This window comes from Oryctolagus cuniculus, chromosome 8 (assembly GCF_051225735.1).
Source record: "Oryctolagus cuniculus isolate XC-2025 breed Fujian yellow rabbit chromosome 8, ASM5122573v1, whole genome shotgun sequence".
Lineage (NCBI taxonomy): Eukaryota > Metazoa > Chordata > Mammalia > Lagomorpha > Leporidae > Oryctolagus > Oryctolagus cuniculus.
The window spans coordinates 127,272,924-127,288,496 of record NC_142874.1 but is presented as its reverse complement, the minus strand read 5'-3'; the positions used below and the strand labels follow the sequence as shown (position 1 = coordinate 127,288,496).

General features: G+C 42.5%; 1 protein-coding gene and 1 long non-coding RNA gene across 4 annotated transcripts in view; one reads left to right on the top strand and one right to left on the bottom strand.

The window, feature by feature from the left end:
- UBA6 (ubiquitin like modifier activating enzyme 6) overlaps positions 1–11,011 on the bottom strand; it is a 94,720-nt gene extending 83,709 nt beyond the window's left edge. For 2 of the 3 annotated variants that reach the window (XM_051819765.3, XM_051819766.3), the window contains exons 1-2: positions 10,861–11,011; positions 7,258–7,320 (exon numbers count right to left, since the gene is read on the bottom strand). In XM_051819765.3, the coding sequence (XP_051675725.1) occupies positions 7,258–7,320; positions 10,861–10,931 (134 nt within the window). In that variant the 5' untranslated portion in view covers positions 10,932–11,011. The remainder of the gene's footprint in view (positions 1–7,257; positions 7,321–10,860) is intronic. The other variant, XM_070048076.1, reaches the window with a different exon arrangement.
- A 50-nt stretch (positions 11,012–11,061) lies between these two features.
- On the top strand, positions 11,062–14,885 carry LOC149125162 (uncharacterized). Its single transcript, XR_016212144.1, has 3 exons — positions 11,062–11,175; positions 11,773–12,043; positions 13,129–14,885. It is a non-coding gene; the product is annotated as an uncharacterized LOC149125162 (long non-coding RNA).
- The last annotated feature ends 688 nt before the right edge of the window (positions 14,886–15,573 follow it).

The window sequence follows — 15,573 nt, the reverse complement described above, 5'->3', positions numbered from 1 at the left end:
TTTGAAATACATACACATTCCATTCATATTTCCTAATTTCATAACTTATAGGGTCTTCAAAAAATTCACAGCAAAGGTACATTATGAATAAACTACATTGGATTTCAATTTTTTGACATCAAAATAAACTTATATTTTAATTCCATTTCCTATGAACTTTCTGAAGTCCCTTAATATATACAAATATTAAAAAATTTTAGGGCTGGCGGTGCGGCTCACTAGGCTAATCCTCCGCCTTGCGGCACCGGCACACAGGGTTCTAGACCCGGTCGGGGCGCCGGATTCTGTCCCGGTTGCCCCTCTTCCAGGCCAGCTCTCTGCTGTGGCCAGGGAGTGCAGTGGAGGATGGCCCAGGTACTTGGGCCCTGCACCCCATGGGAGACCAGGATAAGTACCTGGCTCCTGCCTTCAGATCAGCGCGGTGCGCCGGCCGCTGCGCGCCAGCCGCGGTGGCCATTGGAGGGTGAACCAACGGCAAAGGAAGACCTTTCTCTCTGTCTCTCTCTCTCTGTCTACTCTGCCTGTCAAAAAAAAAAAAAAAAAAAAGGGCCCCTGCACCTGCATGGGAGACCCAGAAGAAGTCCTGGCTCCTGGCTTCGGATTGGAGCAGTTCTGGCCGTTGCAGCCATCTGGGGAGTGAACCACTGGATGGAAGACCTCTCTTTCTCTGCCTCTCCTCTCTCTGTGTAACTCTGACTTTCAAATAAATAAATAAATCTTAAAAAAAAAAAAAACTTTTAGCTATTCAATATCTGTAAACTTTCTTAAAGTTTTAGTTTTATAGCAAAATCTGCTTGTTTAGAAGCAGACACAATTATCCATGTTTGGAGAAAGCTTACATAACTAATGGAAGGGCTGGTGCCCCAGCTCACTAGGCTAATCCTCTGCCTTGCAGCGCCGGCACACCGGGTTCTAGTCCCGGTCGGGGCACCGGATTCTGTCCCGGTTGCCCCTCTTCCAGGCCAGCTCTCTGCTGTGGCCAGGGAGTGCAGTGGAGGATGGCCCAAGTACTTGGGCCCTGCACCCCATGGGAGACCAGGAGAAGCACCTGGCTCCTGCCATCGGATCAGCGCGGTGCACCAGCCGCAGCGCGCCGGCCGTGGCGGCCATTGGAGGGTGAACCAACGGCAAAGGAAGACCTTTCTCTGTCTCTCTCTATCACTGTCCACTCTGCCTGTCAAAAACAAAACAACAAAAAAACCGTAACTAATGGAAAGTAACTGAATTTCAGTTCTAGTTCCAGGAAGAAATAAACTATATTTAAAGTACTGACCTTACAAATCTGAACAGTAAGATGTCAGAACTTGAACTTTTAGGAGAAATGAATTTATGTATACCTGTTCTGTTATACAGATACTTATTTGCTCAAAAGGATCCAAATTTAGAGATAAAATATTTTTCTATTAGAATTTCTAAATGTGAAAGATTATTTTATTGTAGCAGCCTTTTTTTTTTTTTTTTTTTGGACAGGCAGAGTGGACAGTGAGAGATAGAGACAGAGAGAAAGGTGCCGCAAGGCGGAGGATTAGCCTAGTGAGCCGCGGCGCCGGCCTTATTGTAGCAGCCTTATGTCAGATTATGGAGGTGGGGAATGTTCCATCATGCTCTGAATACTGGTTTTACTTCAAGATGAAATGTGTAAATATCTTCTTGGCATCAATAGCTCCTATTGTTAATGCCTTGTATATCTTTTTTAGGCTATCCTGTGATATCCTTAAGATGCTTACAGTTTTAATTTCTGCCTAGCCACTGAACTGTCAAAGTCCCTAGGCAGTGTACTAGTTTGGGATTCCAGACCACAAGTCAGTTTCAACCTGCTGTCTTGCCTAGTCATTCAATAGTCACTTTATGATAATTTTTTAAGATTTAAGACACTATGTCAATGTACCTGACTTTAAGAAACTCAGTTTGACAGAATCAACATACATGTAAACTAATACTATGGGATAATGTAATGATTACTTTGAACAGCAACAAGAATAAAGTGCTTCAAGGCTGAACAGAAAGGATTAGAAATAACTCAGGCAAAATACCACAGAGCAGACATGTGAATAAATTAAAAGGTATTTTTGAGGCACAAAAGGACACTGCAGGAAAAGATAATTTAACTGGAAAAGCATAATTCTCACTTGCCTTTCTTACCATTGTTTGGTGAGAAAGCAGTGTAGCATGATTTGTGTAGTTAAGCTGGGGTCTTCAATAACTGCAGAACAGGGCCCTTACATCACACAGAATAATCAACTCAAAATGGTTCAAAGACTTAGATGTATGGCTTGAAACTATAAAACTCCTGGCAAAAACCAGGGGAATTTCCCCACACTGGTATTGGCAAGGATTTCCTGGATATGGCACTGAAGCACAGGCAACAGAAGCAAAAATTGACAACTGGGACTGTAACAGAAGTAATCAACAGAGTAAAAAGGCAAACTACAGAAAGGGAGAAGGTAATTGTAAAACATATATGTGATAAGGAGTTAATCCTCAAAGGAACACCTACAAATCAACATCAAAACATCCTCTAAATAACTGAGTAAAAAAATCGGCAAAGGGCTTGAATATTCATTTCTCTAGATACAAATGGCCAATAGGCCTATTAGAAAGTGTTCAACAACACGGATCATTACAGAATTGCATTTTAAAACAAGTGTGGGGAGCAACTGAGACTAGACTAAGTTACTGGAATTAAGACTTACTCTATGTATCTGCTCTCCCACAATATGGCGCTGAGAGGGAGCAAACAACTTCCACGCAGCTGCCTCACCAGTTTGACTGATGAGCTCCAGGAGCTGATCCTGCTCCTGATTGGAGGAGAGCAGCGTGCTCAGCATGTGGGCAGCAGAGCATGGATTGGTGGAAGAGGACTATAAAGGAGGAGAGAGACAACGTGCACGAGGAACATCTGAGGGAAACATCTGAGGAACCCCTGAGAGCCGGTGGTGTGCCGCTCCTCCGCAGAAGCGGAGATAGCGGTGTGGGGTGGCGCCCCTCCGAGGAGGCAGGGGTGGGGGGTGGGGGTGGGGTGGGATAGCTAACCCAGGACGACGTCGTTCCTCTGCGAGTGAGGGAACAGCAGCTAACCTGGGAAGGGCCGGGCAGAGAGAACAGCGCAGGGTCCGGTGTCGTTCCTCTGCGAATGGGGGAGTGACAAACAAGGAGGCATTACCTCACACCACACACACATTAAGATGTTTATTATCAAAAAGACAACTTACAAGGGAGGGTATTTGACCTACTGGTTAAAACACCACTTGGGATACCCTCATCACATATCAGAATCCTGGGCCTTGCTCATTCCAGCTTCCTGCTAATTTGCACTTTGGGAGGCAGAAAGTGATGGCTCAAATGGTTGGGTCCCTGCCATGCATGTGGGAGACCTGGGTGGAGTTTTTGACTTCCAACTTCAGGCCCAGCCCAGTCCTTTTTACTGCAGGCATTTGAGGAGTCAATCAGTGGATGGTAGGTCTCATCTATCTTCTTTTCAAATAAAATACATAGTTTTAAAAAAAGTATTATATAATGTTTAAAAAAAGGCAAGAGATAACAAATGTTGGCAAAGGTACAGAGAAAAGGGAACCCTTATATTGTTGGTGGGTACGTAAATTGGTACAATCATTATACAAAACAGCATGGAAATTACTGAAAAAGTAAAAAGAAATTAAAAATAGAATTACTGTATGATGCAGCTATTAGATTTCTGGGTATTTATCCAAAAGAACCGGAAACAGGGTCTATTAGGTTTTTGAAAGGCAGAAAGACACAGATAAAGAGAGAGCGCAAGAGAGAACTAGCACTCCCATTTGCTAGTTCATTCCCTAAATGCCTGCTGCAGTTAGAGCTAGCTGACACTAAAACCAGGGTCTGGGAAGGCAATTCAATCTTCCATGTGGATGGTGGGAGCTCAATTACTCGAGTCATTACTGCTGTCTCTCAGAGTTTGCATTAGGAGGCACTTAGAGTCAGGAACTAGAGCCAGGTATTGTACCCAGGCACTTGGATACTGGGGTGTCTTTTTTTTTTTTTTAAAGATTTATTTAGTTGAAAAGTAGAGTGACAGAGGGAGAGGTGAGGGAGATCTTCCATCTCTGGCTCACTGCCCAGATGGCTCTAACAGCCAAGGATGGGCAAAGACAGAGCCAAGAACTCCATCCAGGTTTCCCATATAGGGGGCAGGGACTCCAATACTTGAGCCATCATCTGCTGCTTTCTAGGCAGATTAGCAGGGAGCTGGATCAGAAGCAGAGTAGCTGGGACTTGAATTGGTACTGGATATGATAATGTGGGCATTGTAAGCAGCAGCTAAGCCTGCTGCACTACAAGGCCTGTGTGATATCTGTACTTCCATGTTCACTGAAGCATTTTTTTTGACATAGCCAAAATGTGAAAACAATCTAGATGTCCATTGATGAATAAATGTGGTATAAATAAACAATGGAATATTAATCAGTCTTAAAACAAGGAAGGAAATCCTGTCATATGGTACAACCTGGATGAACTTTGAGAACACTGTGCTAAGTAACATATGCCAATCACAGAAGGACAAACTCTGCAGTTTCACTTGCAGGAGGGATTTAAAGTGTGAAACTCATGGCAGCAGAAAGTAGAATGGTGGTTGCTAGAGGTTAGGGGGAGGAGAAATGGGGACTTGCTGTGCAATGGGCAGTCTTAGTCATAAAAGACAAGAAAGTTCTACAGATCCACAGTACAAGAACATGCATAGCATTACCACTACTGTGAATGTGTTAATGTTAATATTTTAGTAACTTAAAAATGTGTTATGTGATTTTATGACAATAATTTTTTAAAAGGCAAGTTAGGAATACGTTCTTTTTTTTTTTTTTTTTGACAGGCAGAGTTAGACAGTGAGAGAGACAGAGAGAAAGGTCTTCATTTTTTCTGTTGGTTCAACTCCCAAATGGCTGCTACAGCCGGCGTGCTGTACCGATCTGAAGCCAAGAGCTAGGTGCTTCCTCCTGGTCTCCCATGCGGGTGCAGGGCCCGAGCACTTGGGCCATCCTCCACTGCCTTCCCGGGCCACAGCAGAGAGCTGGACTGGAAGAGGAGCAACTGGTACAGAATCTGGCACCCCGACCGGTACTAGAACCCAGGGTGCCGGCACCACAGGCGGAGGATTAGCCTAGTGAGCCATGGCGCTGGCCAGGAATATGTTCTAAATGACTCCATAAGCTGTAAAATTTGCATTGTGAGAGAAAATGGTTTGAACTATGCTGTGTGAAAGAATGGAGAGAAAAAGAGAAGTTCTGGAATTTATCTTTATCTTACTCAATCTTTATTTAACTTACCCCTGAATATTACTTCTCCAGGCTGGTAAGAGGTTAAGTATCCTCACTCTTAGTCTTGTCCCAAAGATAAATCACTGTTCAAAGTCATGTGTCTAATTCTATGACAACTAAGCAGTAGACATATTTAAAATTAAAACAAAAAAACAACCCCCCCCCCCACAAGCCTCCCAAATCTACAAATTTGGTCACTAATAATAAATTTCCTTACCTATCATGAAAAATGTTAATTTTGACATGTAACATTTTGTTTGCATTTTGTTCTTTTCAGTCAAGCACACAACAGTCTACTAACAGGACTGTAACTGGAAAACAGTCACTAGTCTACTGAAAATTATGCCTATATAAAAGTATCACAGGGTTGAATGAAGAGCCACACATACAAAAAAAATGAATAAAATTAGCCACTATCTCAAGGAGATTCCATTTGTTATTCTAAGAATATAACCAAGAGGACACAAATATAGAGTCAAAAATACAGAGTTCAAATGTAAGGTGACATCTGAAGTATATTTTATAATCAGGAGACCATTTGTAAAATAATTTTTACATAAGCAAGATAAAGTGCTAGGTCTATCTTTCACCAAATGTGTACCACTAAAAGATCTGGAATCAATATCAGGTGATATAATAAAGTACATCTCTAATTTAAAATACATAAGAACCTATCTTCAAATTCTACCTACATAAAATGTATTGTCCATAACTACATAGAAAAGAACCTAGTAATTTTTTTTTAATGTAGAAATGTTTATTTCTTTTTATTTGAAAGTGATAGAGAGAAAGAGATAGAGATGTTCCATCTACTGGTTCACTCTCCAAATGCCAAAAGCAGCCAGCACCTAAGTCCAGAATTCAATCAGGTGACAGGGATCCAAGTATTTGAGCCATCACCTGCTGTCTCCCAAGGTGCCCTTAGCAGGAAGCTAGAATTGGTAGTGGAGCTGGGACTCAATCCCAGGTACTCTTACATGGGATGCAGTTGTCCCAATGGTTTCTTAACCACTGTGTCAAACACTCACCCCTCTAATGACTTTTTATCTTAGACTATTCTATCTTTCACACAAACAACTACTCAAAAAATTCTTAGGCATGGTAACAATGTATATGTTTTAAATTTTTCTTTAATTACTGAAAAGTGTTTCAACTTTATGAAAAAGTATGGTTAAAAAAACCTATCAAGGGCCACTGCTGGTGTAGTGGGTACAGCCACCACCTGTGATGCTGGCATCCTGTATGGGTAACCGGTTTGAGTCCTGGCTGCTCGGCTTCCAATCCAGCTCCCTGCTGTTGGCCTGAGAAAAGTAGCAGAAAATGGCTCATGCAATTGGGCCCCGGTCACCAATGTAGGAGACTAAGAATGTCCTGGATCCTGGCTTTGGTCTGGCCCAGCACTGGCTGCTGCAGCCATCTGGGGAGTGAATCAGTGGATGAAGATCTTTCTCTTTGTCTCTCTGCCTCTCTCTGTAACTCTTTCAAATAAATAAATCTTTGGAAAAAAAAAATCCCACCAAATTCCATTCCTACCACAACGCATTGATCACACAGTCCTTTATTATAAATTACAAATATATAATGTCTTAATGAGATTAAACTTAAGTAATCAAACTGTTAGATACTACTGAATAAGCAGAGTGAAATGGATTATTTTTTATGAGCTTCCTGCAATACCAAGAGCAAAATAAGTATTCTGGTTCAAAATCCAGCAAGTGTATTTTGTAGTAGTTAGCAAAATTCTTAGTACTACTATTTAATCCTAAAGCTGCTGAAATTTAATTATTTAAGTTGTCAGACGACAGAGTAAGAAAAGCCAAAAAAACAACAATACCAGAAACCTTAAACCCTTAGAGCATTTATACAGAATAATACCTGGACCTAATGGTATTTTTAGATAGAATACTCAAATGATCTGATAACAATGAATGGGGGAAATAAGTTTCAGTTTCCATAAGGTTCTTACCTATATAACGCATCATCAATCTCCACAGATTCAGCTGACATAATGGTAAAATTCTTACTTGTACTGGGGGAAAAAGCAAACTTGTAAGAGCAGGTATAGCTACTAAATAGTCACATTCCATAACGTAACATTTGATTATAAATAGGACTGAGTTACTGAAGGTTTTTACAAACCAAATATATCTATTTCATCCAACACTTTACTTAGATTTTCAAAATAATCTGGAATTAAAATTCACTATTTGCTTTGTCTTATGTATACAAGATTACTCATGGTTGTTTTATTTTCAGGTATTGTTTTATTACTACCACATTTATACTGATGAATCTAATTTTAGCAATTCTGTCTCATGTACCTTTTCTATATATACATTCTCCCTTGATAAACCATTCAGTCTCATGAAATTTACCATACAGTGATGATACAAACTTACTTGATATTTTCTCTGACCTCCAGATGTGATCTACACTGATCTTTCTTCTGACCTCTAGATATTACATACCTGCTAAAAATGTTTACTCTATTCTAACATCTCTTTGGTATCACAAACTTAAGAAGCACAAAATAATTCAACTTCCCCTGCTTAACTTAGTCTTCTCAAGTCTCAATTTCTGGTACCACCACTTACTCAGTTGGGCCTAAAATTTATAATCTTCCTGCTTAATTCATTCCTTTACTTTGTCCAACTGTGGGTCCTGTTAGCTGTAACTTTAAAAGAGATATTAAGGCTGGTGCCGCGGCTCACTAGGCTAATCCTCCGCCAGCAGCGCTGGCACCCCGGGTTCTAGTACCGGTGGCTCCTCTTCCAGTCCAGCTCTCTGCTGTGGCCCGGGAAGGCAGTGGAGGATGGCCCAAGTGCTTGGGCCCTGCACCCGCATGGGAGACCAGGAGGAAGTACCTGGCTCCTGGCACCACCGGATCGGTGCAGCACGCCGGCCGTAGCGGCCATTTGTGGGGTGAACCAACAGAAGGAAGACCTTTCTCTCTGTCTCTCTCACTGTCTAACTCTGCTTGTGAAAAAAAAAAAAGAGAGATACTAAATCAAACACTTATAACTACTCAATCAGTACATTAAGTCAAACCACTATCATATTTCACCCAAAGTACTTCACAGACTTCCTAACTAGTCTCCTATTCCCATTACTGTTTTTCCCCTTTATTCTACATATAACAGCCCAAATATTTTCAAATTCAGACATCATGCCCCAATTTAGAACTTCAGTGGATTTACTTTACTCAACATTCAAACATCTGACCATGCTTAAAAGGGCCTATGTGTTCCATCTCTGAAATATCTCTCCAGTTTCAACTCTGCCTCTTGCTTACCTTCCTGTCACACTGGTTGAGCTGCTGCTCCTCAGAAAGCCATACTTGCCCCCATTCCAGAGTTTTTACACTATTCCCTGTGTCAGGAATGCTTTGCTTTCAAATGCCAGAAGAGCAGACTTCTTATCTTTAAGCCCATATTAAAATACTGCCTCAAGAATACAACACAGATCATTCCAGTTCATGAATGGGTCCTCTTCTCTGTATCACTTGCCTATTATCCTTTGTATATCTTCAAATCATTAATTGCTGTCTACCACCCACCCCTCAACAGAATGCGTGGTCCATCAAAAACTCATTATTGTATCCAATACCTAAAACAGGATCCAGCAGTACCACATATTGTTTTAAATGCTTTAGAGGTACAAATTAGTTAACCCTTACAACAACCTTACAACACAGGCACTACTGGCATCTCTAGTAAACAGGAGGAAAAAAAAAAAAAAAAACAGGCTGAGAGAAGTTAACTTGTAACTGACCCAGGGTCACAGAGTAGGTCAATGGCACAGCCATGAACTGAACCTAAGCAATCTGGTTCCTAACTACCAACCTATACTGCCTACTATCTCTCATAGCAGGTATACAAGAAACACTCAAGAAATACTTGTTAACTGAATTTTAGAAATTAAAAACTTCTCACAAAGTTACACATATGAATGTGATAAGGTATAATCTATTGATACATCATTTATAGCAGTGTGTGAATGTGATAAGGTATATCTACTGATACATCATTTATAGCAGTGTGTCTCAATTTTTTCACAGGATAGCATACAAGAAAAACAAGATTTGTAGGCAATAATGGCCAGAGGCAGGGGGGTTCAGCCTGTGGCACTTGGGCCTGAGCCCCTGTAAGAGTTGAGTATCATCTTGGCAAAAGTGCAACCAATTCCAGATTGTGGGAAGCTGTAGTTGTCTGTTACAGGACTCTAAAAACAGAATGAAATTCAGTTTGGAATCCAATTCTATAAGCCTGGAATTGATAAGTAAGTTTAAAAGTTTATAGACACATGTGATTAAAATGGTCTCATTTATCTTACCAAACACTGACTGTTATCACCAAATATCAATTTCTGGCTAATTAAACTGACAACTATTGCAGAAACTCTTGATTGCTGCTGAAAGTAAGCTCAAAGATAGCTGAATTCTAAGAGATCATCTAATAAAACGACTTCTGCCCTAAATAAACACGCGCGCGCGCACACACACACACACGTTTGGCCACTGAAACAAAACATGAACGGGGTGGTTGGGGGAAACAACAGTTTGGATAAAGCTGTTAAGGACAACCTGCTCTCCTTCACTAAATCACGACTGGCATTTACTCTTCATAAAGTTCTGTCTCACCAAATATTCCAAGAATATTAAAAAAAAAAAAAACCTAGAAGACAATCAAAATTGTCTCAAGTAAGAGCAATGAGGCTTTTTTTGCATTACATAATCTCTCCCAAGTAAATCTGGCAGTGTTGGCAACCGCAGACAATCCCTTCAGTCTGAAACTGGCGGAACAGCTACAGGTTTAGAGGCAGTCTCACATCCACTGAAAACAATTTATCTTTCACTTCTATCTTTGGCATACTGTATTCTGCTAGTTGGACCTGACACACTCCTAACTACCCGCCTTATTAATTATAATAAGACTGGAAGAAGGACTGGTAAAGGGCCTATCACAAACATTTCACCCCTAATTTTAAAGGGGCGGGAAAGACATAAAAGAGAACCTTAGGGCAAAGTAGGAAATAGGAATGGGCACATATTTTTTCCTTTTTTTTTTTTCTTTGTGGGGGGAGGGCTCTGGTCAATAGAGGCCTCAGCATGGCCAGACTGCCACCGATTCATCCTGGTGTTCCCCCGGCAATAGTTTTCGAAGGAGGATCCCCGTGCAGATGGAGCACGGGGGCGCCCACAGGTCTCAATTTCCCGAAGAACGGTTTCTCTGGCACCAGGCGGAGCAGCTCAAACCAAGGGATCGAAGCCACAACTCTCTCTTTCTCTCTCGACCGGAGGTCCCCAGGAAGGGAGGATGCCAGACTCCAACCGGAACTAAGAGTGCCCCGAAAGCGGCGGGAAGTGGACCCGCTCTGGAAGCCGGGAGCAGCGGCCGGAGCATCCCACCGCCACACCCACCCCTCGCGCCCCTCCAGCCTCCCGGGCCGGCTCTGCTGGGCCCCGCGGCCTTTCACGCGCTCCCGGTCCGCCCCAGGGGAAAGACGTGGAGAGCCAGAGCCCGGGTCCTGCCTGTGACTCTGCTTCTTCGTAGCCACAATGTCCTCTCACCTGCCGGACCCCCAGGAAGAACAGGATGCTGCTTCCTCCCGCGGCGCTGCGACCGACTCGGACCCCTCCATCGCTGCCTCAGACGCCGCGCCGCCGCCGGCTACGGGGAGGCAGGGAAGGGGGCGGGGCGGCGGGGGTCAAGGGGCGGACGATGACGTCACCGGAGAGGGCGGGCCTGGGGGAGCGCGGAGCCCGGCAGCGGTTTCCCGTCAACCTCCGGGGCATCCCGGCTTCCGGTTTGGGTGTGGCCGCGGGGCGGGGTGTGCTCCAGGTGTCCCAACAGTCTGTTGGCTTTGCGACCCGGACCTGACAGAAGTGCGTGGAACCAAAACTCTAAAGTTAGGCGTCGAGTTTGGGGCCGCAGCCAAGCGTGCAGGATTCTGCTGGCCTGCGAGATGATGAAATTACTTTGCAGATCTCTAAGAGTCTCATGGCAGGCTGAGGAACCTCCTTTTGTTGTATGAAAACCGAAGGGTAGGGGTAGTTAGCTCCAGATTTCCGTTCTGGGGTCTAAAAGACATTGCAGCTTTAATAACTTTGGCCGTTTATCTCGTATGAGAGGCTGTCACGGATTTAATAGAATCTTGTGAGTTTTCTACCTATAAAGTCCGTTCCCTTCTTGCAGGTGAGGGAAAGGGACTTCCGGTGGTGTGAGTGACGTGGCCAGGGCCCTACAGCCAGTCACTGTTAGATTATAAGAACGATGTCTAAGGACCTCTCTGATTCGGGTTCAACTGATCTTGTGTAACTCGTCTTGAAAAAACAATTAGTTGGAGAAAAATTAAAATTTGTCTTTCTAAATAACTATATTTGAAGAAACATCTGCAGAATTTTAAAAATTGGCGTGTACTTTGACTTTAGGTATTATAATTTTTTTGTAATGTATGATATTCTTGTTTTTTTATTTCACAGGTAGAGTTACAGACAGTGAGAGACAGACAGAAAGGTCTTCCTTACACTGGTTCACACCCCAAATGGCCGCCATGACCAGCGCTGTGCCGATCCAAAGCTAGGAGCCAGGTGCTTCTTCCTGGTCTCCCATGCAGGTGCAGGGCCCAAGCCCTTGGGCCATCCTCCACTGCACTCCTGGGCCACAGCAGAGCGCTGGACTGGAAGAGGAGCCACCGGGAATAGAACCGGCGCCCATATGGAATGCCAGCGCTGCAGCCGGTAGATTAACCAAGTGAGCCACGGCACTGGCCCCAATGTATGATATTCTTAATTAAAAGTTCTTCCCCTCCCTCGTGAGGTGAGGGTCCAAGCAAAACTATTTTTAAAATTTTTTTAAAAACTTTTTAGCTCTCCATTTCAAAGTTGCTTCTTTACAAATACTTGGAAGCTTGGTGTTGCTCACCTGTGGGACAGGTGTCTCAATACAGTTGTGGACATTTTCTCTCTAACAGTTAAATGAACTTGGTTTAGGGTTATTCTTTCAAGATTCTGCTCCATCGTGAGGCTTATCCTGTTTATTCTAAAGTTAACAAATGTAGGTACCTTTGGCTAGACTGCCCCCTCGACACTGTCAATGTCTTTGTTTCTCTCCAATTTCCTTCTCCCATTTCTTTTCTTTTTTTTTTTTTTTTTGACAGGCAGAGTGGACAGTGAGAGAGAGAGACAGAGAGAAAGGTCTTCCTTTGGCTGTTGGTTCACCCTCCAATGGCCGCCGTGGCTGGTGCGCTGCAGCCGGTGCACCGCGCTGATCTGAAGGCAGGAGCCAGGTGCTTCTCCTGATCTCCCATGGGGTGCAGGGCCCAAGTACTTGGGCCATCCTCCACTGCCTTCCCGGGCCACAGCAAGAGCTGGCCTGGAAGAGGGGCAACCGGGACAGAATCTGGCTCCCCGACTGGGACTAGAACCCGGTGTGCTGGCGCCGCAAGGTGGAGGATTAACCTATTGAGCCGCGGTGCCAGCCCCTTCTCCCATTTCTTTCTTTACTAAATAGTTCTTGAATGCCTATTAAATATTAGTGGCCAATGATTGAATAACGATCAAAGATAGGAAGCCATGATTTAATCAATTTCAGAAGCCAAAAATAGAAAAGAAATGGAAATAATTTCAGAAAGTGGTAAATATGGTGAAAAATAAGAGGATAAGGAGATTTTACAAAGACTTGGGACAGAAAAAGGAGATAATTTTGTGTTGGCAAGTATTATGTCTTTGTGAAAGTGACATTTGAGTTAAAACCTAATTATGGGAGAAAATGGGAAGCTAGAGTAAGACAATGTTAGAGGGAAAAGCAAGTGTAACCTTGTTTTATTTTCTTTTTAGCATTTATCACCTCCTGGTTTGTGTTTGGTTGTCAACAACATGATGGCTTGGAAGAACACTGTGGGACTCTGCATTAGAACAGTCAGCTGGTGCCTTGATTTTAACCTTATGAGATCCTGAGCACCTATGCTATGCCTTGAATTCTGACCAGCAGAACTGTGAGCTAATGAATGTATTGTTTTTTTCCCTATCTTTTAAAGTCCCCTAAGCACGAACTGTAGTTTTTCGTTTTTATCAACACAGAAAATAAGAATGCCTCTTAAATTTGAGGTTATATTTTAGGCTTGATGATGTATGGTATGAGTTTCTTCCTCCCTCCCTCCCCCCTTCCTCCCTCCTTCCCTCCCTATCTCTTTCTCTCTCTCTTTCTTTCTCTTTCTTTCCCTCCCTCCCTTCCTCCCTCCCTTCCTTCCTTCTCAATATATGTAAGTCCATCCAGAGCAAAATTGTGTTTCAAAAAGTCAAACTTCCTGACTCATTGCAAGGGAGAGAGTTCACATTCTACAGAACCATGGGATAACTTACTCTGCAAAGGAAAAGAGATTTGTTATTGGAATTTGGGGGAAATGTGGCGAATAGGAGAAATTAAAGTGAAAGAATATTTTGGTAGGTTTAAAACAAAGCAAAGATATTTATAAAGGAGTCTATGTTAGAACTGAACTTATGCTTGGGCTCAGTATTTTGTTTTCTTGGCAACTACAAAGTTAAAATAGATGTGAAATGTCTCCATAAACTGCACTTCTGTTCTTCTGCTCCTTAGCTGGAAATATAGAGTTTGTTTCTCTGTGTCAAAGTGACTTAGATCTTCTAGCCAAGATTGAAATATTTCAGATTTGATAGAATTTCAAACAGTAAGGTTTGGAGGCAATAAATGGTTTGAGAGAAAGGATTTCGCTGAATGAAAAGTCAGCTGTTACTTAAAGTTGGGGGGGGGATGCTTTCTGGTACTTCACAGCATTTTCTTAATTTTTTTTTAAGATTTACTTATTTGAAACAGAGAGAGAGAGAGAGAGAGAGAGTTCTTCTGTACACTAATTCACTCCCCAGATGACCACAACAGATAGCTGGAGCTGGCCAGGAGCTCCAGATCTTCTGCCTGGGTTCAGGGGCCCGAGCACTTGGGCCATCCTCCAGTGTTTTTCCAGTTGCATTAGCAGGGAGCTGGATTGGAAGTGGAGCAATGGAGCAGCCGGGTGCCAATTTGGGATACTGGCATCACAGGCAGCTGCTTTACCCACTATGCCACATATCGGCCCCAGAGCATTTTCTTGAAAGAAAGGTTTTTCTGAAGTACACATCTGACTTTGTCTGGGTCTCTCAGGAAAACTTTTCTAACTTCATAATGCTCTCTTCTCTGTTGCATTAAAAAATACGGTTATATGATTTATTTTCTTCCTCTCTCCACTTTTATTGGGACCATTTCTTTCTTTTAATTCTTTGTCCCTGTGCTGTATGTGTACCCATATGCATAAACACAGTTACATTCTACAGGCAAAGCACCATAATTTTATTAAAAATATTTAATTTGGAATAATTTTAGATTTATAGAAGCTTTGCAAAGATAGTAAAGATAATTTCTGTATATCCTTTACCCAGACTCCCCTAGTGATAACATCTTACATAATCATCCTAAATTTGTTAAAACTAAGAAATTGACATTGCTATAGAACTATTAACTAACTATATATTTTATTTGGATCTCATTTTTTCTTTCACTGTTTCAGGAACACAGTGTTTGTTGTATGTGCAACAGAGAGGTTTGTATATATATTTTATTTAAAATTTTATTTTATTTATTTGAAAGATGGAGTTACAGAGAGAGGTAGAGACAGAGAGAGAGGTCTTCCATTTGCTGGTTCACTCCCCAGATGGCCGCAATGGCCAGAGCTGCGCCAATGTGAAGCCAGGAGCCAGGAGCTTCTTCTGGGTTTCCCACATGGGTGCAGGGGCCCAAGGACTTGGGCCATCTTCTACTGCTTTCCCAGGCCATAGCAGAGAGCTGGATCGGAAGAGGAGCAGCCAGGACTAGAACTGGTGCCCATATGTGATGCTGGCGCCTCAGGCTGGGGCTTTAACCTGCTGTGCCACAGCGTAGGTCCCAGAGTTTTGTATATTTAAGGCAGGGAGTAATCAGTATGGACTGGAACACAGAATGCTACACATCCTCAGTAATTTTATACTTTCTATGCTTGTGCTAGGATGTTTGTCTGCTATACTTAAGGGTGCTTTGTTCCTTTACTGTATGCAGGCTGCTGCTCAGATATTGTCTCTTTAGGGAATCTTTCTCTGGCTTCTTACTACTTTAATTCCCTGGCTTCTTTTATTTATTTTTTCAAGTCACTTGTAACTACTAGTTCACTTCAAAAAAAGAAAATGGAATTAAATAATAAGTTTATTTTGGAGCAAAAAATTTTTAATATCCACACTGAATCATATCAGGTACAT